The sequence below is a fragment of the Haliaeetus albicilla genome, chromosome 13 (genome assembly GCF_947461875.1).
Source record: "Haliaeetus albicilla chromosome 13, bHalAlb1.1, whole genome shotgun sequence".
Lineage (NCBI taxonomy): Eukaryota > Metazoa > Chordata > Aves > Accipitriformes > Accipitridae > Haliaeetus > Haliaeetus albicilla.
Window position 1 is genome coordinate 2970164 of NC_091495.1, and position 24860 is coordinate 2995023.

A 24860-nucleotide genomic window follows, 5' to 3' on the forward strand; every position below is an offset into this window, starting at 1 on the left:
ACTCAAGGGACAAGTGAGCACAGCTCAACCGTTTGCAGGAGGTTGCCTTTCTTTCCAAAACTCACCCGGTGAGCGGCAAAGTCCGTCTCCGTTGTTCCCAGATGGGGCTGTCGGTGGCCCTTGCTTGGGATGGTCCTGCAAGAAGCAGGCTGCGCTTAGAGAGCATCCCCGCAGCAGAAAGGGCCACCGGCAAGCTGCCACCCGGCACCAGCAGCCTGAGCGCAGCAGAGCTGGGACCCTCTGCCCTCTGGGGCTCTCTGCCCTGCATGGCAGGATTCCCCCCAGTGCCACCAGTGAGGATGTGCTGGCATTCCTGGTGGCTCCCCAACCCTCTCCACTCCCCGAGTGGCACCATGAGACCCTCCCCACAAGGTCTCCCCACTTGCCGCACATGCCGGCACAGCCAGAGGTGGGCGAAAGGCAGCCGTTCTCACCTCTGCCTGGCCCTCGATCAGCCTCTCCAGGCTCCTGGTGCTGAATGTCCTCCACTGGGCAAGAGAGAAGGAGTGGAGGAAGGTGAGCAGCGATGCCTCTGCCGCTCGGCTGGAGAACCAGGGCTTGGGGACAGAGCCCAGATTGGGGAGACACTCACAGCATGGCGGCGGCTCAGCTGCTTCTCCAGGGGTTTGAGGGAGGGGAGATGGGTCACCCGGGCTTGCTTTGCTCCTCCTGGTGTCCTGTGTACCGGGAAGGGACAGGGAGAGAGCTGGCTGAGCCCCAAGCTGCCCCTTCTCTCCTGTCAGGCAGCCGTGGGGGCACCTCTCCCCAGCTGGGGAGCTGTGTTCTCCCATCTGGCTGCACCCACAGCATCCCCCTTTGGCTTACCCCAGCAGAGTGCCCACCCACAGCTCCTTCAGCGCCTGGGAGCTGCAGAAAGAGAGGAGAAGCGGCGTCAGGCCCCGCTGCTTCAAAGCCTGTGGGCAGAGGCGTGCGCCTGCGCAGCCCTGCGCCGTGGGGAAGGACGTGGGCAGGACGAAGAAGCCCTGTGGGGCAGGACAGGGACCCTGCCCGAGCCCTGGCTCCCCGTGTCCTGCCAGAGCAGGACTTTTGCCCTTCTCTTCTGGGCATGGTTGGGAGCCTCCTGCCCGGCCATGGGACTCACCCGAAGGCGACAACGCATGAGCCGGTGGGCCAGACGAGGATGAGGATGTCCTCGTCCCCGCCTTCCTCCTCCTCTTTTTCCTCCCCCGCTGCCTCCTTTCCGCCGCTCAGCACCCACAGCTGGTCCAGGGCCAGGCGGAGCTGTGGGCGCAGCGTGGTGCCGCGTCTGCAGAGAGGAGAGGCAGGCGGTGAGCTGGGGGTGTCCTCCTCGGGGTCCCCCCGGGCAGAGCCCCGTCCCCCACCTGCCCTTGGGACGGACATCGATGGGCGCATCCAGCCCCAAGGTGCTGGGGCCTGGGGCTGGTGCCGGGGTGTCCCTGTGCTGGTGCCAGGGCCAGGGCTGGGGGAAAGGCAGCTGGGCTCTGAGGGTCTTACTGCAACTTGGCGATCACCACTTCCTCCTGGAGGAGGAGAAGGCGTCTCTCACTCCTCTTGCGGCCCCGGGTCAGCCGCACATCTGCGCTCAGCACCGCCTCGGCGTCGGTGAGAGCCTCCCTGCAGAGCAGAGAGCGGCGGGCATGAGAAAGGCCGCTGCCACCGCGAGTCCCGGCCGTGCCCCCGAGGCACAGGGAGAGCCCACCTGGAGCCGCAGCAGCAGTTGGCCTGGCCCATCCTGCCCGGGAGAGGAGGACCCTCGCCGTGGACCGAGGACGCGGACCAGTCGGCGACAGCGGGGATGGGAGGCGAGGTGCCGGTGCCGGCGAGGTGCCGCTCGGCCAGATCCTGCCTCCTCCCAGCGCTCCTGCGTGCCAGCACAGCTCCGTGCTGCTGTCTCTGGCGGCCGTGGGCTCCAACTGACCAACATTCCGAGCCCAACGACCAACATTCTGAGCCCAACGGAAAGTGGGAGGGGCACTGGGGGGAGAGTTCTCTCCAGTATGGCCGTCTCTGCCTGGCACTGGGGAGCCCAGGGCTCGACAGAGCAGAGGGGAAGGGCTTGGGACTTCTGCAGTCTTTCTTGCTAGGACCTTCATGCCCCAGAACCGTGCATTTCCCTAAGCCACTGTGTCCTAGTCACAAGTGTGTGGCTATCCCTGGATTCCCCTTGCTTGTGTATGTAGCATCCTTTCAATTCCCACCCTTCATGCACATCTCCCTGTGCCACTGCGATGAGGATTAGAATTGTGTGGTTTTTCTCTAGCCAAAGCAGTGGTCAAATTGGGAAGGCTATCTCTTGTCATGGGACAGTGAGAAAGAAGATGACCATGCTGATAGGGTCCAGATACGGTTTCCAACTTTGTAATGGTAACTTGGTGTTTTGTGCTTTCTGCATTGCTCTGTGTGCCTCAACACTTGAGAATGTCATGGTCTGGACCCAGACACAAATACGGACCTCCCTCCCCATGAGAGGGAGAGTCTGTGCAGCATCACACTTTTGCTCTGCCCTCATTAAGACAAAAACCACTTTCACCCTGGACGCTTCATCCCTGAGAAAGACAGCTATCAGACCATGAAACACTAGCTGGGACAAACATCCTCTCCTGGATAGTGGCATTAAGATAGGCTGTGTATTTTTAACCATCTGAAGGTCATTGAAGAATGGCCTTGTGAGAAGGTAGTCTTGGTGAAGCTGTCGACGGGGCTTCTACGGACATGGGCTCACACACTTAACAGACATAGCCATGTGCCGTGTATTCTCCTGATCAGCTAAAATATATGATCCATTCGTGAATTGATCTCTTCCTGAATAAACCTCAAACTTCTAAAACAATGACCTAACCAGCTTGAAAAGGCCCCAGGACAGAAATTGAAGCCATAGTCTTAATGGTCACTTTACTGAAGAGAGATACTGACTTTACAACCTCACTCTGGTTATAATCACAGGATTTATCTTTGCTGTTGCTGCTGCTTTCTTCTCTGAGGCTGGGATTTTGTTAGAGCTATTTTAGACCAGGTCCGTGTGATGCAATGCTGACTCTGGTCAGGACTATTCCATGCTCCTGTCTAGAGGTTGCTGCTCACTGTTTGGAGGGAAGAAGGGAGCCTAAAACTTCCTATTTTATCACAAAACTGTATTTTTATTGGTAGCCCAAAATATTATTGTTTTATGATCTTCTCCAAATAGAAAAATCCCTTACAGAAGTCATTTCACCTGCAGCTGGTACCACTTTCACAGCCCTCTCAATCCTCTTCTGTAAGCGCATTACAGGTACAAGCACGTGGCCATCCCGTGGGGTAGCATGTGAGCAGACAACAGAGGCCTGAAGTCTTTGAAGTGGTTTGTTAGCAGGCAAAACAAGCAGGAGAGACTTTCCAAGCGCTCATGGTGCTGCAGTTAGAAACGCGTGTCAAGAAAATGTGTGGAGACCAGCTGCAGGGTGAGTGTGGGGCTGCCTGTTCCCGACATGCCCAGAGAAGTTACCATAATTTGTGGTTCTACTATTCTGGGCCAGTGGGATGAAGTTTGGGTATAACCTTGGGAACTTAACTGGTAAGGGACACAGAGGAATCAGTCAAGGACAGAATCTAAGAGAAATGTAGTCCTGAGCATGTCCTTTATCGAGGTGCCTTGAAGACATTCTCACAGTACAGCACACAAAAAAAGAATTGGGCAGCACATGGAAGAAGACTCAGAAGGATGCCAATAATACTGCAATTTACCATAAGAAAAGTTGCAATTTCAGCATTTCTTTCTGTTCTCTGTTCATTCTAGCACTGTTCAAGACAATCTGGAATGTCCAAGAAGTGACTGTGTCTGGTCCCACAGTTAGAGGAAATCTCCCAGCTGTAAAAACAGCTGCTGCTGCCTATTTATCACACAAAAACATGATTTCTTGATGGTAAGTCTAGTTCCATGTTCCTCTTTGCTAATGTCAGCAGATGTTGATGTTAATATATACAGCATCAGGAGCAACAGAAGGAATCACTGTGGCAGCTGTATTTTTTCCTCTGCAATGAAGGGCATTCCTGCCTTTTATTTGGACTTTGTCTTCAGAAGTAGAAGCAATGCACTACAGTGTACAGGGTAACATCACTTTTCAGTAGTCTTTTGTGAGTAAATAACAGTCCCATAAGCTCTAACAACATGAGAAATGTGGGATGTGAACTAAATACGATAAACTACTGAGTACAATTTTTTTTGGCAAAGTACTTACACATCCATGAAGGAAAAAAACAAAATGAAAACACAATGTTTTGGGATACAATTGGCATTTTCCAGCAGGAAAAATTCACTGTGTGCAGCCGAGTTCCTGCTAGTATAGCAACAGTGCACACTGCGGTTACTCTTTGGACAGTTCATGCTAGCACATCCTACAGAATGGCCATCTTGCCAGGATGATGCTGAGTAAGAAGTTTTACTGCCTGCATGCTCTGTTAAGTTAGCCCATACTTGGGTTTTTTGGTTTGTTTTGTTTTTTTTTTCTTGATGTTTGCTTGCAGTTGTGTTGCATTACAAGTTACAGGAGCCTTACATTAAAGGGAAAGAAAAACAATGTTAAAGTATGAAGCCCTTTTTGTTACTCTAGTGAGCACTTACTTATGCCACTAATCCCATGAAGTTGCTTGCATAATTATGCAGCCAAGTTAGAAGTTACCCACATGAGTCAATTTACTCATGAAGGTACATCATTGCTAAGGATGATGTTGTTGTTCCAAACAAGGCAATACATTTTGCTTTTTCTCTCAGCACCTGCTCCTCAATAAATAGAAGAGGGCTGGTCTGGAGTGAGAACTGCTATACAAACACCCAACTACCTGGAGTTTTGTTCTGCAGAACTAATGTTAAAATCGGGACTCATTCTAATTGGTGTCTGTCAAACAAATAGAAATATAAGCCTTGCTTTTGTAAGACAAACATGAAAGAGGTTGATTATCAGGCCCGATTTCCCTTATATAGTTCACTGCATCCCAGGTTACATACATCTTTTCATTTAAAAGTCTGGAGGTGAAGTGAATGCTGCGTGTGCTTTTTTGTTTATTTATTTTTAGTTCTGTACAAAACAATCATCTCATGTGGAACCTTGCAGATGGCTTTGCAATAGATTGTAGTGGGTATGTACCCCCTTACTCTAGTCTCACTTCTAGATTTCAAATTAATTGTTCTTTTGTATTAAGAAGGAGAAAGCTTCTTCAAATACCAACTGCAATTGCCAGGAAACTGGCAGGCAGGCCTGTTGCTTTCTTTTGAGGAAAAAAAGCAGCTAATTCTTGTATTCACAGGCAAAACATTCATAGCTTTTTACTAGGTGATTTTTAAACTATAAAGACGTTAGAATTAGGTGAACACATCTTTGTTTTAATGTGCCTCACTCAATACTTTGTATTGTTATGTATGAGGGATACATTTTTCATGGTCAAATTTCAGATATGTTGCATGTAAATATAGCAGCATTTGTAAAAGCTGAGAAACACAGAATGTTCAAAGGGTCGTACAGATATGTGATGGTAATCTACCTTAATTGTCATTTTAATCAGTAAGTACATCCTCGCATATCATTCCTGAAGCAAGTGAAGTGAGGTGACAGTTAAATAACTCAGACAATTAGACATGAAACACTGTGAAGTTTTCAGGTGGCTGCTTTTGTTTCATAAATCAAAATATCAGAAATCCATATATCCAGTCAACAATATTTGATATAGTAGTTATTTATAGTTTATAAAGGGAAAATGGGGTTTATATGGAATATACACTTTAAGTGAATTCAAGGCAAAAAAAGTTAAAAAAAAATTAGCAGAGGAGCTATAGGTATGTTACCGATGGATAAACAGAAGGAACATACATAGGTTTTTTCCCTTCATTTCTGAAGGAAGAAAACAGCTACAGTGAAAAGAAGGATGCACCAAACTAACTTACAACCAAGGGAATGTGGAATAAAGCAGCAGGAAAAAAAACGGCTTTGTGAGGCAGGGTTAGCAATCATCTTAAATGCCTAAGTATTTGTATGTGTTCCCTACTTTTTCTGGGTAATCGCTCATAGTGTAATAGTGTGTGTTCAAAATTCTATTCATCTTGTACTTTCATTTCACATTTTAAAAATTCATAAGCAAGAAGTTTTTTATTGTTCTCCTGCAGTAGAGCTGAAATCCAGAGGCTTACAAAAGTCAGGAATCTCAGCAGGAAAGAAGAAAAAGATCATTTGGTTGTAATCTTTAAAACTAGAGTTATTCACTAAAGCCTTTTTATAAGACAAGCATCTAGAACACTTTTGTTTCATGGGAAAATAATAAAATCAGTAGAAGAATGGAAGTCTTTCAAGAAGGAAAGAAAAAAGGTGGTGTTGATGATACCCAGCAAAAATTGTGATTTTTATCTTGGATCTTGTGGTGTTTGGTAGGGTGTTTTAGTCCTGGTTTTTGTATTGCTCAAAGTCTGTGAAAAAGCTATCATCTTATCTTGAGATACAGGCTGAAAATATATTGGCTATTGTAAAATCTCTCTTACCTCATCACATGTGGGATTGGGGGTATGGGTCTGATTTGCATTTCATGAATGTTTGGAGTTCTTTGTGTCAGGAAAATATCTCACAAGGCCTTTCATGCTGAGTGCAGAAGGGAACCTGACTGCACTCCAGTTGAAGGATAAATGAGCTGGTTTCTTGCACAAGGGATCACGCATTGTATGCAGATAGCAAATTCCTTCAATTCTGTGTGAAGCTAAGAACAGTTACCAAAATATGAAGGCTGAAATGTGTTTGTGTGAGGAAGTTCTAGACAGGAATGTCTGCATAATGTCACTGTTTCAAGTGAATTTGTGTGAGATTGGATGCTGGTGCAGACTGAGGTTGGGAGAGTGGAATTTGACTCTGAGTCGGGGGCTTTTCTGGTATATATTTTCTTCAATGTAATAGGTATCTGAGTCTGGAAGTTTCTTCTCATCAAATATCTGCATTTTTGTATATGATTTGAAAAGTATGGTATTAAAAATTATTTTCAAGCGTGTTATTCTTCTGTGTTGATATTGCATCAGTTAGAGAACAGAAGCCTGAAGAAGTGACTTCTTTTGCCAAGCCTGATTCAGATAAAAGAACAATACAACACAGATCATTATTATTAAGTGACCTGGGTTAGTCAGTTTTGTTCTATAACATAAGTGTTCTTAGTCTTGGTAATTATTGGTGTTCTGACTGGTCAAGCAGCAATTTGCATTTAATTGTGAGGAAAGATTATTTTTGACGGTGGCACATGTAATGTAGTACATACATATTTATCAGGTTAGAATAAGCTTAAATCCCATCTCTTTTCTTACTAGGAAATACCTTAAATGCCTATTTAAAACAAGGTCCATATTTAGTGTTTTTCATGAGTAGGGATGCTTTTCTGAACCTGAACATGAATTCCTTTTTTTATTTTCACTTTTTTTTTTCAGAAAAATAGGGCTATCAGTGTACTATCAGCATTACCAGGATCTGATCCAAAGACCATGAAAATCAGTGGAAATATTCCCACTAACTGCCAAAAGCTTTGGAGGAAGCTTCATTGTACTCATAGTCAGAGCAGGGTCATAGGTTCATAAGAAATAAATAGAAATGCCCACATTTGATTAATCGTAATGATAACTTGTGCTTGTTCCATATAGACTAATACATTCTGCCTACTTTGTCTGTAGCTAGGACTGGTTAAACGCTAGAAAGGATTAATTACTTGATAAATATTGCCATTATTATGTGAATAATTTATATGAGTGTGAATACTGCAAAAAAATTGAATTATATTCAGTGAAAAATGGCAACATTTACAGAATAATATATACAGAGAATAGTATTGACAAGGTCTACTTGCAATGCAGACACCGGAGTCTTGTTCTACTTGAGAAGAATGTCTTGAGAGAGATGAAAGAATCTAATCTGTGTTCTTTCCTATGGTGCCAAAACTAACCAGATTTAAGTTAGGTTTTCAGACATATACCTAGTTTTGGTAACCTGATTAAATGTTTTTAAGAATGCCCTTTTAAAAAACTTCACAGTGAATTTTTTTTTTTTTAGGAAGGAAGAATAACTGAGAAATACTTGTAACTCTCTATTCAGAAAATAATGAGTTTCTGTCAGTATGTTCAGTGTTAATAATATTAATAATAATATTAAGTTCTGACTAAGGAGGTAGAGAATTGGGGAGTGAAGCTGTGCCTGGGAAGAATGGAGGCGTGGGGCGAAGGTGTTTTAAGGTTTGGTTTTCCTTCACAGTATCCTTGTTTTGATTTGATTGGTCGTAAATTAAATTGATTTTGTTTCTTCCCCAAGTCAGATCTGTCTTTTGCCCATGACCATAAGTGGTGAGTAATCCCTCCCTGTCCTTGTCTCGACCCATAAGCGTTTCTTTATATTTTCTCCTCCCCATCCCACCGGGGCTGGCGGGGAGCAGTGAGCAAGTGGCTTGATAGTGCTTTGATACTGGCTGGGCTTAAACCAGGACATAGGTCCTGCACCGTTCATCCAGGAATACACAGCAGATCACAACTAGTGATCAAGCAGTGTATCTCCAAGGAAGGGTCATTTAGAAACAAAACAAAGAACTTCTCAAGTCTGAGTTCTGAATATTTCTAGGGAAGCCAAAAGAGCACTGGCAATATCCACGAGCTCTCCCAAGATTTAATGTCTGTTACATAGTAAATGCTGCATAAAAAAAGTACTGAAGACATTATGAAGAGATGTTACATTACAGTAGCATATCTATATTTCAATTAAAATAAGGGACATAAACCTGTTTTATGTGTTCCAAAATAGGTTCAGCTTGCAACACAGTAAATGTTACTGCTGACTAGTTGGATGTGTCACCAGAAGACGCAGTTAAACTTAATACACAGAATATTTGTAGTACAGCAAGTGAGAGAGTGGGTTATATTCAATAACATTGCAATTGTTAACCTCAAGTGTTTTGATCAAGTTAGGCATAACACTTCAATAGAACAATCAGTAGAAATGTATATTATGGCTATGTGGGAGCTATACATCTGGGAGAATAGACGAAATACCAGTGTATTTTGATGCTGTCTTGGCTTGAACTTAAATGGCTATACAGATCCTGTTTTTTTTCTGTATTTGTCCTAATATCTGTATTATGTGCGTGATGCTGTTTTAAGCTTTTGATATGTGCTATTCTGTCTTCATTGAGTTATGAATGGTCACAAGCATGGAGCTAATGTTTTACGCCAGTTCATTTGAGAAAAAAAAAAGAAAAACAGGGTGATCATTTGTGAGTTAAATAGAACGGGTATACAGAATCCATTTCTATATCCCTGTCATCAGCTGTTTCCTTGTCGACACAACTTATCCAAGTATATTATTTAATTAGAGGCAAAATAGTTCACATTGCAGCTTTTGAAGAGTGACCTACACGCTAAACTTGTTGCATGTAACTAACCCTACTAAAGTCCAATTTTGCCTTAGTTTTTAGTAAAGATGCTGACATAGAGGTAGTGCAGCTGGTGGAAAACAGTGTATGGATTGGCATATTGCCACATCTAGAGTTAAGGCAAGGGACGAAAAGTGTTCTTTGTCCAAATTAGTGATGTGAATAGCTATGTGTTTTATAATAGTAATTTTTATTTTAATAATAACATTTTAAAATAATTTTAATAGTTCTTTAGTACCAGAGTTTCCATATGACTGAAGAACGGCAAATGTAGCACATATATCTTTTAAGGAAGGGTGGAGGGGGATAGAGGTTGCAGGCAGCTGTAGCCCTGTTAGTCTGACCTTAATAGTATTCAAGGCTTTAGAAGAAATTTTGAAGCTGTAGCAGATCTGACTACAATAATAAACACATGGAACACGTAGTATTCATTTTTCAAAGGCAGAAAACAGCAACTGTACTAAAAGAAGACATACTAAACTAATTTCTGACCAAAGGAATACAGATTAAAGCAGACAAACCATTAAAATCAAATCTGTTTGTTTGTTTTGGGGTATTTTTTGACAAAGTTAGGAATCTTATAAATGACATTACTACTTCTCTGTGATTTTTCCACTTTTGAAGTAATTGTTCCAGTTCTATATTCTTGCCAAATTATACATGGAGCACTTATTTCCAGTGATCAGTGATTCTATTTTTTTTATTTCAATATAGTTTTTAGCTTGGAGTGTGGATGTAAGTAAAATGACCCCTTTTAGCTGAACTGGAAGCCTTCATAGCTTTTTCAGCATGTGTTTGTGCTTATGTCTTTGCAAGGTTCACTTACATCCTGATAAATAATTATGAGATTGAAAAATTCTTTGGCACTTTTGCTTGTCTATAACTGATTCAATGTTTCAGATTTCTGTTGTTACTGGGGAGCTGGTTGAGTTACCTATACTTGCCTGTTTTAACGTGGGTGTAGTGATGGACTTTTTACCTTCACAGAGTGATTGTATCAGCAGTGCAGGAGGTTTGTTATTCGGTGAGAGCTTGTAGCCATCAGCCATTATGAGTTTTCCGTGCCACATCACTCAAGTTAGGACTTCTGTGTTAGAGACCAATTGTTCCCCCTGATTCTGCATTGAAAAAACAATCTGCCTGGATGCATCAGCAGTTTGAAAAAAAGCAAGGCAAAAGAAGTTACTTCTTTTGAATTCTAGTTTTCTGTACAACCGTCTTTTGCAGTCTTTTAGAACATACTTCACATCATTTTACTTCCACAAAGCATCAGAGAAGTATTCCACTGCAATTTCTGTTACGTGTTTTTGAATGTTCAGTATTTTTCTGAAGTCCTATTTTCCCGGCTCACTGCCATAGGTCTGGAACAAAGCTCTTGGTTCTAATGAAAAGGTGAAATCACAGCAGAGAAAGTTTATGGCTGTAGCCTTGTTCTTACAGACTGACAGGTTATTTTAATCATCAACTAAAGCATAGAAGCCCCTGCTTGTTACTGCAACCTTCTCCACCTTTGGGAGCAATGTTCAGTGACATTAAGGAACTTCATGACAAAATGATACCACCTAATGAGCTACAAGATAGCAGGCATTTAAGATGAAGGCCAATATTGAAAGAGACTGGAATTCTTTGTCTCTTCTACCTCTTCAGTTTGCTAAGTTAGTGCTAGATTGTGCTTGTCTGTTCATCCCTCCAGAATAAGCCATGTGCAGCTATGCTGCAGCAGTTGTAACGCAATGCCTGTTACCCCATTTCCCCGAGGGGAAGTAATTTGCTTGATCTTTATACCAGGTGTAGCATACCTTCTCCTCTGTTAGGATAAGTTCGTCTTTTCCACCCCTTTCCCTGGTTCCTCTACTCGCTTGTTCCTGAGAATGTGTGTATAGCCAAACAAACCCTAACATCTTATCACTCGTCCCATCATTATCTGTTTGGGAATGCTGCAGTAATAATGTTTCATTGGTTTTGCTTTAAAGTTTAGAGCTAGCCAGAATATGGACTTTAATACATAAGTAGTTAATTTCATAAGGAGATGACTCATTTAATAAACGCATGATCCACTTATGAGATGAGAGGGACCAGTAGTGACATTTTGTAGATAAGGAGAACATAGGCTGGAGTTCAGCCTTTAAACCGTGTGCAAAAAGGTTTAATGTCTTTTCTTTTTGTATCAGTGCAATCTTCTTGACTTAGATGTGCCGCTTATTTTTACGGCCAAATGAGTTTAGACTCATGGCACAAGTCTCAAATTTACATATGCATACTGAAGAATGATTTACAAACATAGCTTGAAATGAAATACTTTACAAGTTCAAACCCAGAACTTTCAAAACTCAGTACTTTATCTACACTCCATTGAATAGATTTCCCCTGAAGTTCTTACACACGGTGTTGTAGCCATGTAGCTTTGATTACAACACTAAGAGGGGAGTGGCCTGGCCCATACCAATTTGACTACCTTTGGTTGAGGTAAGGGTTTAAGATGTCTTTGTCATTTCTTCTTTGGGTGGTCTTAAAGCTACAGAAGTTTTGGTAAAAGCTAGGACTCCATTCTTTGACTCATCTATATCTGACTGGCTGCCCTGATTTCAGTGAGGCCAACAAAAATTGACAATCTCGCTCCAAGATTCAAGACAACAGAAAGAGAAGTGTAAAATTCAGTGTTCTAAATATTGCCATATTTGGACTGCAACACTGAAAAAAACGTAATTTACATAGGCTCACTCTGACATAGACTAGAATGTGATAAATATATCCCATTATTTGTTCTGTCTCTGATGAGTGGCCCATCTGTCCACAATTTTGCTTAAAACCAGTTTATTATTAGTTTATCTTCTCCATTTCTCCAGGCCTCTCAATTTCAAAGTTTTGCAAGTTTGTCCCTATGTCTAAGGCCACCTTTTTCTTAGTGATTAATTTAATTTCACCTTTAGTGATTGTTGTGCCTGGGTGAAGTAGGTTCAGGTGATAGCCCCACATTGAATTTTAATTCGGGTGTGTCCTCTGTAGGTAATGAATCTGTTCTTCATAATCAACACTTAATTCTGCTAACAATTAATAGGTTGCACCATTGCTCCTTTCCCAAGATCGGGTATTTGCAAAAGAGTCCATTCAGTTTTTCTATGTTTTAATTCAGATTTTAATGATTCAAAAGGCAATTTAATGTCTCTTGTGCTTAGCAAGCAAAAGTCAAAGTGTTTGAATGTTCATGTGCCCATTGGTCTCAGCTTTGTGTGTCTGATCCCAGCCATCTGATTTATCTATACCTTTCTCTGCTACTGCTTCTTGGGGTATGTTTACTGCATGGAAAATAATTTCTTTACTGAGGTGATTAGCACAAAGTGTCCATGCTGTGCATATATATCAGTTTGGGTCCCTGGGAAACATGTAAAAGGACTTCTTGAGATGCACTAAGCTCCGGCAAGAACATGAACAACTTTCAAATCTTCGGCAACTCATGTTCAGGCACCTTGGCCCTCAGCCACCCCACCAAGTTCCTGAATTTTTCTTGGGTTAGTCAAGGCAGAGCTAACTTGGGTGAGCCTGCAGAGGAATATTTCATTACTAAAAACCTTTCTCTGAGTGTCCCTTTACTCTGTTGTCAGAACAGTACTTTTATATACCATAAAATATGGATTAATGGGTACAAAATCCTTTCATGTATGTTTTATTTGTGCCAGGTGCATAGGTTCCCAAAATTAGATCACTTCCCTTGATCAACATTCAGCTACTTTAGACAAAAAGCATTCTTTCCATTGTCACATTTTGAAGCATGAAGGAAGGATTTAACCAGGAAGTTCTTTGTCTTTTTAAATGGGAAATTATAAAGATACCAGGTAATTTATAGCAAGATGAGTCTATTCTCTAGAAGTCTCTTAAAGGGAACCTCCATCACCCTTCCCTGAGTGGGAACAAAAAAATAAGTGATTGTTCCATTCAGAAAATGACTCAGTGCAATACGTTGTTCTTATTTATAGAATAAATTTTGTAATGCATTTTAAGAAGAAAAGGAAGAAAATTATACTAAAGTAATGCATTTTGCAGCCTGAGTGAAAAGTGTAGCAATGAGCTTTTGTGAGCAAAAAGCTGCAAAATGAGTAGGAAATGTAAGTACATAAACAAAAATCCCACTACTAAGCAATGAGTAAGACTGCAGACAATACCAGCTAGGCCTGCTGAAATCAGATTGGTGGAGTGGTTCAGTTGCTGCTGCCTCTATACATCCGCTTCTTATGCAGGCTCAGATTTCTTCTTGTCCACTTACTTCATGTGTTCTCTTGCTTAGATGCTGCCCTGGGAATTGGCATGATATCCTGTTAAATATGGTTGCATTCATGGCAACATATAGGGCAATAGTTTGCATCGCCAAATGCTGCCTTGCTGAACCTGGGTGAGCCCAGGTGGCACCTCACAGAACCGTTTTGTCTGTCCACGTGCAGGTGTGGGTTATGTATGGCCAGGACCACAAGGAGGCGGCTCCTACGTCCGCGATTCCCATCTTTCACTGTTGTTTCCTCTGGGCTTAAGTTACAGGAACTGTGAACTGGCTTGATGTTTTACGAGGAGCTTGACTTGGGCTCCAGAGTGCACGAACAAATAGAAAGGTGAAGTATGGTATGATGATGGTGCATAATCCCTTGTATAAGCTCTTAAGATTGTGTTTATTGTCTGTCAGTGTGCGTATCCACTGTCACTGACGCATTTGTAGTTCCCATCATCAGCACTTCTGCTCCATTGCTCCAACTACAACAAGATTGCCTGCTGGTTGCTTTAGCTAGAGTGGCTTTGAATGTTGGATTCAATGCCTGTAGCAAGCATAGTCAAGAGGTATGTGATTCCTTTTGTTACTGCATGTTTATTTTCATCTTCCCTCTCATTTAATTTTTTCATAAACATTCATTCCAGGTAGAAGGAGATCACTAGGAGAAACAGGGCAAGTAAATACCCCCCCCGCCCCCCGCAATCAAGGAATATTTCTGGATAGTCTAGCAAAACAAAAACTTTGCAAGAATCCGGTGTTTGCTGCTGTGAATGCACTTCTGGCTTGTTTCTTTTTTCCAAGGAATCTAGAACATTTGCTCTTATTTTCATAAGGTGAGAATAAATAAACTTCTGTTTTACCTTCATCCATGGTGACAGCACAGGTGACCAAATTACTAGAACGCTGTTGCCTTCCTCTGCCTAAAGAAGTAAAAGGCTTTCATTATGTCTTCCTCCATTTGTACTTTATTGGTGAATCATGACATTTATATTCAGGATATTAATTCAAAATACAAGCTGATGGCAAGATAAAGTTTCTGAAGATAGGTTTCTTTTACTATGTCTTGACTTACTTATCATAAAGATTAGCTGGCAGATTGAGTATTAAATCAACTCTTGGCATTACTGGAGGATATTTCTATTTAGATCTGCCAATAAAAAAGCCAAAACCTAGTTTTAGGCTGTTCATTGCTTTGACATTTCTGTGCTGTCTAAAAGCTAACTGTAATGCAAATATAAAAAGAATACTCGTTACGTTTTATTAATTATATCATAGGTAAATCTATTTGACATGCAATTACCTTAATATCACACAAGCAACAAATGCAGTTATATTTTCTAATACATCAAATTAATAACGAAAGTTATATAACATGCATTTAACGGCTATTTAAAAATAAAGCTGGATTAAATTGCAAGTACCAGCGAAAAATTATTAACTGGTTAAGTGACATCAATGTGAAACTAAAAGGGTAGGACAAGTCATGAGACTGCTACAGAAAGAAGGGATTTTCATGGCTATTTTCCTGACATGTAAGATTTCACAATTTAATGCTGATTCTGGTTATAAATTTTCTATACTTTTTGTCTTAATAAAGGGTAGTTTTCTTTGGTCAGAGTAACCATGTGGATATACTTTATTTATGAAAGCTAAATTATAGATGCAATGCTCTCCCTTTGCTTAGCCATGGTACAGTGTGTTGGATGCAGATGCAGTTTAATATGTATTCTGCTTCAGTTCCTGTCTTATTTATTATTGTGTTAGGCTGTTAAATAGCTACTGTGGTCTTCTCTAAAGCAATATTTATCTTCAGCAACAAAAGATACAACTTAGAATAATTTTTTTTAAAAAAGCTCTTGGCATATTGTATCAGTTGGCTGGTTTTGGCTAGAACATGAAACTTGCTGCTTTTTAAATATGTCAGTGTAACAAAACAAAAACAATTAGCTTTGATTTAAAAGCAGGTGAGTGTTATTGGAGGGGAATAGAAAGATAGTTTTGTGATGTGATAATTTCCTTTGACTTTCAAAACATCTTGGCATAGTAGAAGAGCAGGCTGAGAGGAATGGTGTGCAAGTCCCTGGGAACAGGATTCTTTGTCATTGATTCTGATTTGCACATCAGAATGAAAAACTGTGTTGTTGGAATATATAGGTATTTTTGGTGTTGTGGTACCTAGATTCCCACTATGTTCAGGCCCCCGGTCATTGTATGTACAGAATGCAAAGACGGTGTCTGCTGTGTAGTTCGGTGGGAGTGTTGTGGGTCACGCAGGCAAAAAGCACCGTAAGCCCCATTGTTTCTGTGGGTATAATAACAAGAGGTTCAGTGTGTGTGGCCATAAACAGGCAGAATATATTTGTATGTATAGATCCACACATTCATACACAGACATAACTGTGATTAAAATACACAGCTAGCAGAAAAGTTCATATAATTTCTGGGTATATAAAGACAAGAACTCAGACAAATATTCCCACAGAGAAGAGCTTAAAGAACCTGCTGTTTTCTCAGAAACAATGGGTCTGCTAAGGGATTAAAATTGAAATGAGAGTTCAAACTTTACAGGTATTCATATCTGTGAAGTAGCATTAGCATCAGAGCCCCAAATTAAAAATTCTTTTCAAGGAATCTCAGTGGAATGACAACTCCTGATTTCTGTGGAGCCAAGAGAAGAAAAATAATGTTTACTTTTTTTATAGCATCTGTCTTTAAACTTCAGTCCTTTAAAATCTCTTGCTTCCTGCAACAGAGGAAACAAAAGGGGCACATAATAGACTTCCTTTTGCACATGGAACAAAGCTGGATGTAACTTTTATCCTTGGCTTCTTTGTTGCTCCCCAAATCTATCCCTCTTTGAACAATCTGCCACTACTCTGTGCCAGCAGGAGCTTTAGAAGGCGGCCATCTGCACTGGCTGCTATGTTTGGGGACAGACTCTCTTAATTCCTGATGTACTGGAATGGAGATTTCGCTCTGTGTCCACAAATCCCAGCCATCATGTTTTGGGGATGGGGCAGGGGTATAGTTCTCACAGACCCTAGTACTGCTGCTGAGTGAGAAATGGCCATTTACTCCTCTGTGTTGTGGAGGTGGGTACAGCACATCTCAAGGCCACCCTTAAAAAGTAAATGAAAGTTCTACTATTGTTTTGTGTAAGTACTGCCAAATAAATGAGTGACTTTGAGGAAAATTTTCATAGTAATGTTTTAAGTGGGTCACTTAAGTTATGCAGTTCACTGGAGAAAATGTGAAGCTTTCAGCCACAGTAAAGGGTCATCAGATCTTTATATAGTGGCAGGACTCGAGAGGGTCCTGTTATGCTATGCAAGTGTGGAAAAGAGACAATGCTTGTCTTGAATGTGTTTCCACTGCAATAAATCATACTTAAACCTGAGCTCTATCTCTGCAGTACGCCAAGAGAAAAGGTTGTTTTGATTAATTTAGAGACATCAGGCAGAGCTTTCTTCTCTTTAACTCAATCCTGCAAAATATGAACTCTCCTAAGTGCTTTCTGGACTCTTGTCTTTCATGTCATCCTGTTTCCCTCCTGAAAGTTCACTTGCATCTTTATTATGAGCCCTGTCTTTGGGAAGAGTGTTAGGGTATTGCCCCGTAAACAGAGAGGAGATCTTCTTTCCAAATCCCTTCTGTTCAAGGAGAAAATGGCTACATCAGTTAAAAGGTTCTCCTGCCTCTTCCAATGAGGTCATTGACCCGTCTTTTCCCCCTACCCTCTGTGTAGCAGGTGAGTTGCAGATTGGTGGAGGCCATTCCCCCAGGGAGGAAGCACATTTACAACAATTTGGGTTTTTGACAGACTCTTGTCTGGTTCATTATACTTAGTTGGTATTTCATCTGTTTTTCTCATCTTGAAGCATTGTTCCATAATCACCATTTCTAAAAGACAAAAGTGATTATAGTCATTTCCTCAGACAAGTCATTAAAGCCTCTCTGAAGATATGGTAGCACATTTATTAATCCGAGTGACTAGAGAGGGGAGGCATCAAACATTGAAGATTGTCTGTCCTCTATTGAGGTATATACAATTGTACTTCATTGTAATAGTCTAAAAATAGTGAATTCTCCTTCTTCCCTCATTAAGAAATGATAAAACCAGATAGTGCCCTTTTGGGACCCGTTACCAGAATAGTTTTGGCTTTTTCACAATGTTTTCTTTAGTGCTGAGCAACAACTGCATGGGTTGCATTGTCTGTACAGCTCTTTTTATAACAGGGGGATCATGCGCAATGCTGAAGTCAGATACATGAAGGAGTTTGTCATCAGAAACCCAGGAATTCAAAATTTCTAAGAAAACATGTAGGATGGGGAGTCTTTAATTAGATTTTAAGGACAGAGTTGAATTTGACACCTTCCTTTAAGTATTATGTCCAACAAGGACAGAAATCCAGGTCACTGCCAACATAGGCTTGTTCTGCACTGGGGAACATTTACAGAACATTCCCACTATTGCAGCTCCACTGACATTAGTGATATGAGGAGCTGCAATATTCACAGCTCTCCAGCACTAGCAGCTGTTTCAGCACTGTGTTAATTAGATTGGCACTGAGCTGGTTTAATAGACATGATGCTACTGACAGCTGCTGGGGTGCCATCTACGCTAGGGCTGCCAGCACTGATAAAGCTGTAGTAGTGTTGGTAGCTGTGGCAATTATTTGCAGAGTTCTCCACAGTAAGGAAAACTGAGATATGTGGGCTGAAGTTATAGTATGTATATGAATGCATATATGTGATTTAATTTATTCCCTGTTTTCCCCTAGCATCCTACTCACATGTATATGCTTTACTGGTCATTTGTGAAAAACTGAAAATCTCATGAATCACGTATCTTCTGATTTGATAGTCTTAGATGAGAGAGAGTGGAGGGAACAAGAAGGTTTGATATTTAGGATCAAGGATGTGAAGTACAACACATCTGGGTAAGAGTAAAATAGGGATAATAATTATCTCAATGTACATTGTGCTATCTGTGAAGTAGTGATGAGTTGTGCATTGATTGTTAAGATACTTTAAAAGGCTTTCAGTGCCCAGCACAAGTTGATTCTGCTTGTCTCATCCACATGCATCTGTACATGATGCCTGCTTTCCTCTTCAAAGCAAGATATATTTGCATGAACAAAGCATATTCCTAATGAAGTATAATTTATAAAGATAAAGGAATTGAAGGGTGTCTGTACATGAGAATGCGTCAGATCATTCTTTTTTGAGACAATGTTTTGTCATTTGTCTTAAAATTTTAAACAGGTAGAAATGCTTAATTGAAATTATAGGTTTAATCTTTATTTCCATTTTCCTTATTCCATTTACTCAAAGTACCATAGTTATTGACAATTTTTTTCTTTTATTGGAAATTAGCACTGCTTGGCTTGACCTATATGTGAGGTTTCTTAATAAACTCTTTGAAGAATAGGTAATTAGAAGAATACTGTTGGCCAAACAAAGAACACTATGATCCCCTTCCTGTTCCTTTCTAATGCAATTAACTTTGAACCAACTAGGATTAGATTTTCAGAAGTAGCTCTTGGACCTCATATTGAAATCATTTTGAGACAAGCCACTCCTACAAAAAGTTGTCTCTGTGCATGCAAAAACATGTAAATAAATGAGAACAAAATTGCAGAGGGTCTGTTTAAACTATCCTGTATTCCTAAGAACAGTTCAAAGAAGAGTTCAGATACTTTTCTACATTTATGGTTGTCAGTGACATGCTTTTTTAAATTGTGTGAAATACAGACAAAAGGTAGCAAATCTCTTTTTTCCCCTGCTTTATTTTAATTCATGTAGCAAAACTGGCAGGGCCCCGTCTGCTCCCATGCCTATACCCATACAGAGGAGCAAAGTCAATGCCCATCTCCTTTTCCAGAGAAATGCACACACGTTCAAGCAAAATGAAATACTAATTTGCAGCTAAATTACCTGTGGCACACATTCAGAAGAACTCTACTGGTTGCCTGATAAATCATCTACCCAGCTGTGCCATGCTTGGTTCTAACCATTGTTTTTACTCAAGCCCACACTCACACAGAGTTTAGCTTTTAAAACCCAGTAGTTTAAATTTGGTAAATTTTCTTGAATGTGAAAGAAAATGCCAGCCTGTTTGTACCATTCTGTGTAAAATATTTGTCAATTCCTTTTTACTTGTCTTATGTAAAAATTCCCATTTTTTTGAGGAAAACTTACAGCTTTTAAAAATGTAATACAGATATCAAATGTAGATTCGTTGTGTTGATTACATTTGTATTTAAAGCACAAAATAAAAATAGCAGTATGTATTAAAGAACCTATGCTGGAGTAATTGGAAGGCAGTACATGCAAATAAAGTTTACTCCTTCATTTTTGTCTATCTTAGAATGTATTACCTGTGCTGGAAAGTGATAAAAGCAATTGTGAACTCCAGTCATTTGAGACCATAAGAAAATTGTAATGAAAGCTCTTAAAAAAAAAACAAAAAAAAAATCTATGATATCAGATGACAAGCATATTTATTAAAAATCAATACAATTATTTTACTGGGTAAGGCCATGCTTTAGCTCTGCTGTTGTTCTGTGTAGTTAATTTCTAGTTCCTAAGCCTCTGTAGAACTAGCAGCCCTCTTGTGAAGTAGACATGAGAAAGCTGCCTATCACATGCTGTTCTTTGTCTTTTCTTGTTCTTGTAAGCATCATCTTTGCATAAATATAAATATATTCACAAGTAACCATGAAATATTCATGGTTGCCTTATGTGTGGGGAAAAAATGGATATTTGATTTTTTTTCACCTAAACGCTTCATCGAATTCAGTAGTGAAAGTTTTCTAGAATTAGTGAATTTAGACTAAGGTTTTCTATGGTTTGATAAAGACTAAAATTTTACAAATCCATACAGTTGCAGTGCAAAACTTGGATGACCTAAATTCCGTCATCCTTCACTCATTGTGCATGATATTTTGAATGTGATAATAATTGAAGATTTTTATAAGCAGGGACTGTTTAATGATTTCACAGTATATTCCTACCCCTTGTTAGCCTGTATTATTCTTAGTCCTTTTCTTCATCTTTAAGCTCATATTCTTTTCCCAAGTGATTCCATCATTTTATTTCCATGAAAGGGTATAGTTTGTAGCTGTGACAGCAGAACTTTTTTTACAGTAAGATCAGATCCACAGGAGCAGAAGATTGATACTATTAGTAGTAACACCTTTTTCCATAGGCAAAGGAGGATTCAAGCCTGACATTGCAGAGTTTTTCAGTGATTTATAGCTCCTAGACATTATTGCTGAGAGAAGCATATACATTAGAAGAACTGAAGTCAGCCACTTGACAATAGTTCTCAGCAAGCATTGTCTAGAAGGTGCTCCAGAGATGAGAGGGACGAAGGTGTGAAGGAACCATTTCAAGGATCAGAAATATGGCCAGTTTTCCTCATCTGTCTCTGTTCCCTTTTACATTCAACGCTTCTGACTTTGTCTAGCTTTGCTCCAGAATTCATAGTCATAGCATCTAGGAAGTGAATGAAAGAAACCTGAAACAATTCTTCACGAAATGTTTTCCAACCTCAGTGAAAAATAAGTGTGTGGGGAATTTCTAATTAGATGTGGAAGTAAAAATCACCCACCAAAAGGCAATACGGAATAAAAATTTCACCAACAATTCATCACGGTTTAAAGTATTTAAGGTTTTAATTCAAGTTAAATAATAAACAGTGGTTTAGTCTAATTAGTCCCTGACAGGCAATATTATTTTGCTTTCTTAGAAGAGGAAATGAACTATCCAAAAAAATACTGTATTAAGAATAAGATTCTTTCACCAGGTACTGAAAATTGTCGTGCAGCTGTCATCTACGCTAATTTACAGAGTTGCATGTAAAACAAATTAGCAATGGGCTTATGTTTAAGACCAGTGAGGAGGTACGGTAGGAGTAACATTAAGTACGATTAACTGGGTCAGTTAAGTACTTTGGCTAGGAATTTAATTTAGTTACTTAAAGTGAAGCAATTTTGGTAGGATTTGAAATGAATTGAACTCAGTACTAAAGTGAAAATGGCAAGCATGAGAAAGCAGAAATGGAAAAGTATTTTTTGCAGTAATGTGGGACCAGTTGGTGTAATCTGCTCTTGCTGATATGAAGCTACAAAGATGAGACTGTCTTTTAGATGGAGAATGTATTTTAAAATGGCTTCTACCAGCAGTAAAGAATAATGATGATTTCAGATACTAACACTCATACTTTTATTTTCAGCAAGCCCAGCAGGTAATCTGGGAACGGATCCAGATTCTTAAACATAGCTATCTAGTGCCACCTTACATGTCCTTGAGTATCTGAGGAACTTGGCTGGCAGGTAAAGGATGTCTTGTAGGATGTACTTCTGTAGGAGCTGCTGGAAGTCAGATGGGAGACCCATATAAAATGGCATATAACATAGTAAATAACTTGTGTTCCCCATACTAGAGGCATCTGATGCCTCTCCCCCATCGACATGCTAGAAATACCATTACATTTAATTTATAATTTTTTCAACAGAAGCAAGACTAAAGTCCAAGTTAAGGTTTTTCTTAAAAAATCAATGTCTGAAGATACTGTTATATCATAAAGGGCTTTCAGTTTTACCCAGACTTACCTCTAGCCAAACATCTGGAAGAGCGTTAAGTCTTTCTTCCACCTTATGATTCACAAAGTGTCTATATGTCTGGACGCAATCTGATAAATGAATTACTACATGCATTAAGTGTGGCTGTTAATCTATCTGCAAAGATGGCACTACTGTTGTCCTTCAGTAACATACTAGATTTAATGATTAATCTTTCCCCCTGATGTATTATAATTCTAGCCTCCAGCTAGATAGTTTGCAGGTGGTGCTGTGGGAAATGTTTGCAGTTCGGAGACAGGGCTGGAACGGGAGTGGAGAAGGAACAGCTTCATTCCCCTTCAGCTTTTCCCAGAACAGAAATATTAAGGCCATTTCTTTCAAAACTTATTGGTAGTATGAGTGGTTTTATTTTTGAGAGGAAAACTCTCCTAAATACATGATACTCATCTCCTTGGAGCACTCACCCAAGGATCAACAAAGTATATAATGGATGCAAGGTGCCTTATTCATCTGGTGGTGCTTTTAACTCACTTTCCTATACTGTGAATGCCTAATATTTATTGTACATCCAGTGTAACTAGACTTTTGTCTCCAGTAATAAGAACACATGGGACAAGAAGAGCAGTTGAAAAGAGCAGCCTGAAAAAAAAAAGAAAGAGAATAAAAATGTATTCACAGAGAAATTACTGGACGTTAACAATAGAATTTTGCTACTCGAAGGCAGAAAAAAGGAAGTTTCCTGCAAATGTCAAGTAATGTATGAACTGGCTTTGGGGTTTTGTTTGGTTTGGTGGTGTTTTTTTTTTACTTTTTTGAGAGTTTAAAGCTGTTTGTTTGCATCAAACTGATGCACGGTGCCAACGTTTCAGCACAATGCTTTCTCTGAATTGGCAGCTGGTTTGTTAAATTTGATGGCCATCATATTGTATTGGCAGCAAAATTGTGGTGTAGTTCAGAAACTGGAGTGATCAGAGGTATTTGCAGGAAACTTAAATGTTACGCAAGATTAGTTGCTTGCTATAGTAATTGGAAAAAACAAAGTATTAAGGACCAGCCTACCCCCTTCCTAACTTGCATGAAATGTTTTGAAGGCCTCAGCTGATCTTAAATTTTGAACAACAAAATATTCAAGAAGTTACCCCGTACTTGTGCATTTGCAGATTTGTGGGAGGTGCACCTGTAAACTCCGTACAGCCCATGGATCCTGCACAGCACTGGACTCTTCGCTGCCCAACTCTATATAACTGCAAAATTAAGAGAAGCTCCTGTGGGCCTAAGTGTGAAAGGACTAAGCCTGAGGAGGGAAACAGAGGCAGAGGGCTTGTCTGATGTTGAAGTTGGGGGAGAATCCAGTGAATTTGCACTCTCCACTAAATTTCCACTGGATTCTAGTGACCAGTTGCAGCCCCGAATATGGCACGTTCTGAGCATCGAGGGAGGCTTCAAGGGTAGCATGTTGAAGATTGCACAAGGCTTTGGAGAATACCAGCCTCCCTGAAATCCTTTGGGGAAAATCAGTATCATTCACAAAGGGAAGCAATTTTTTTCCGCAGTTCATATCATCTCCAAAACTTCCCTGTCCTTTGGAAGGAAGGGGCTTTTATTTAGCTTCTGCAGGCAAGTTCTAAGCAAGATACAAGTATTTTAATATTTTTGGTGCATTTTAATCTTTAGGAAATTATTCAGATCAATGCCAAACTGTCATATTTTTACCTTTTTTTAAAAAACTGTTATGATTAGAAGGGGGGGGGAGAGTTTAGAGATATGCTTATGTGTATGTAGAAATATACTGTCTCATACTATCCACTAGATGGACTCAGGAATAGGGTGTTCATAATCAAAACTCCTGGTAAGGAGAAATACCCGATGTTAAGCTGCTGCTAGAGTCTGACCCACAGCAGTAGGGTCAGGGAAAGGAACTTCTGCCCCTGCCCCTTCTGTCAGTGCAAGGACTAACTGTAATTTGCTGGGAGAGAGGTCCTGGCTGGCTCCCGATGCTCTCTCTAGTGATGGTGTTGAAAAGACCAGACTATATCCAGCCAAGAATCTTACAGATTTCTGAATATACAAAGCATTATGTAAGTGCTTGAGGTAATTTAAATTAGACCTCTTGTACGTGCTCAGAGTGCACGTAAGGGCACCATAAGGCCGTAAAAGTGGGAAAGGTATGTGCTGAAATGTGCTAATAATTAGCTGTAGCAGACAATTGAATATTCTACTTGAAATGACAGGCTTATTCACAATCATTGTCTTCAATTACTTTTTTTTGGTTCCCAGTCACAAGCCAAATTATTATTGCTCTTTGTGTTGGTTTGTTTCCTTACCATAACCAGCTGTTTTTCACTTCAGTTGCTGTGTTTGCTAAATGATGCAATACTTTCTCAACCCATAAAACTTGAACAGCTAGCAAAGGCATCAGCAGTAACTGTTTCATTAAAATAATTATTTTTAAATCACCTTGAACATACAGCTGTAGTTTTGCCTACAGTAAGGTATAGAAATGACCTCCAGAGAACATGCTTGTGTTTCCAGCTAGCATAGGGCTGTCAGAGTAGCACTGTATTATCTCCTTACTCAGTTCTGACATCAGAAACAAGCCAAAGAATAGTCAAAAGAGAAAATGG

The 24860-nt window shown here is 40.3% G+C and overlaps 1 protein-coding gene across 1 annotated transcript; it reads right to left on the reverse strand.

Moving 5' to 3' along the window:
• Window positions 1-18: 18 nt before the first annotated feature.
• LOC138688794 (uncharacterized) lies at window positions 19-2075 on the reverse strand. Its single transcript, XM_069801314.1, has 6 exons — window positions 1477-2075; window positions 1103-1267; window positions 826-867; window positions 593-677; window positions 435-488; window positions 19-135 (listed from the first exon to the last, which is right to left on the reverse strand). Exons 1-6 carry the CDS (start codon window positions 2073-2075, stop codon window positions 25-27), a joined length of 1056 nt encoding a protein of 351 aa, XP_069657415.1. The 3' UTR covers window positions 19-24.
• Window positions 2076-24860: the final 22785 nt, after the last annotated feature.

What these genes read in the sequence shown, in the direction of transcription:
- LOC138688794 (XM_069801314.1), bottom strand. Translation starts at nt 2,075, where the DNA reads ATGAAGGTCCTAGCAAGAAAGACTGCAGAAGTCCCAAGCCCTTCCCCT. An exon ending in GTGGTGATCGCCAAGTTGCA is followed by an intron (nt 1,268 to 1,476) that starts GTAAGACCCTCA and finishes TCCTCTCTGCAG; the next exon opens with ACGCGGCACCACGCTGCGCC. An exon ending in AGCTGAGCCGCCGCCATGCT is followed by an intron (nt 489 to 592) that starts GTGAGTGTCTCC and finishes TCTCTTGCCCAG; the next exon opens with TGGAGGACATTCAGCACCAG.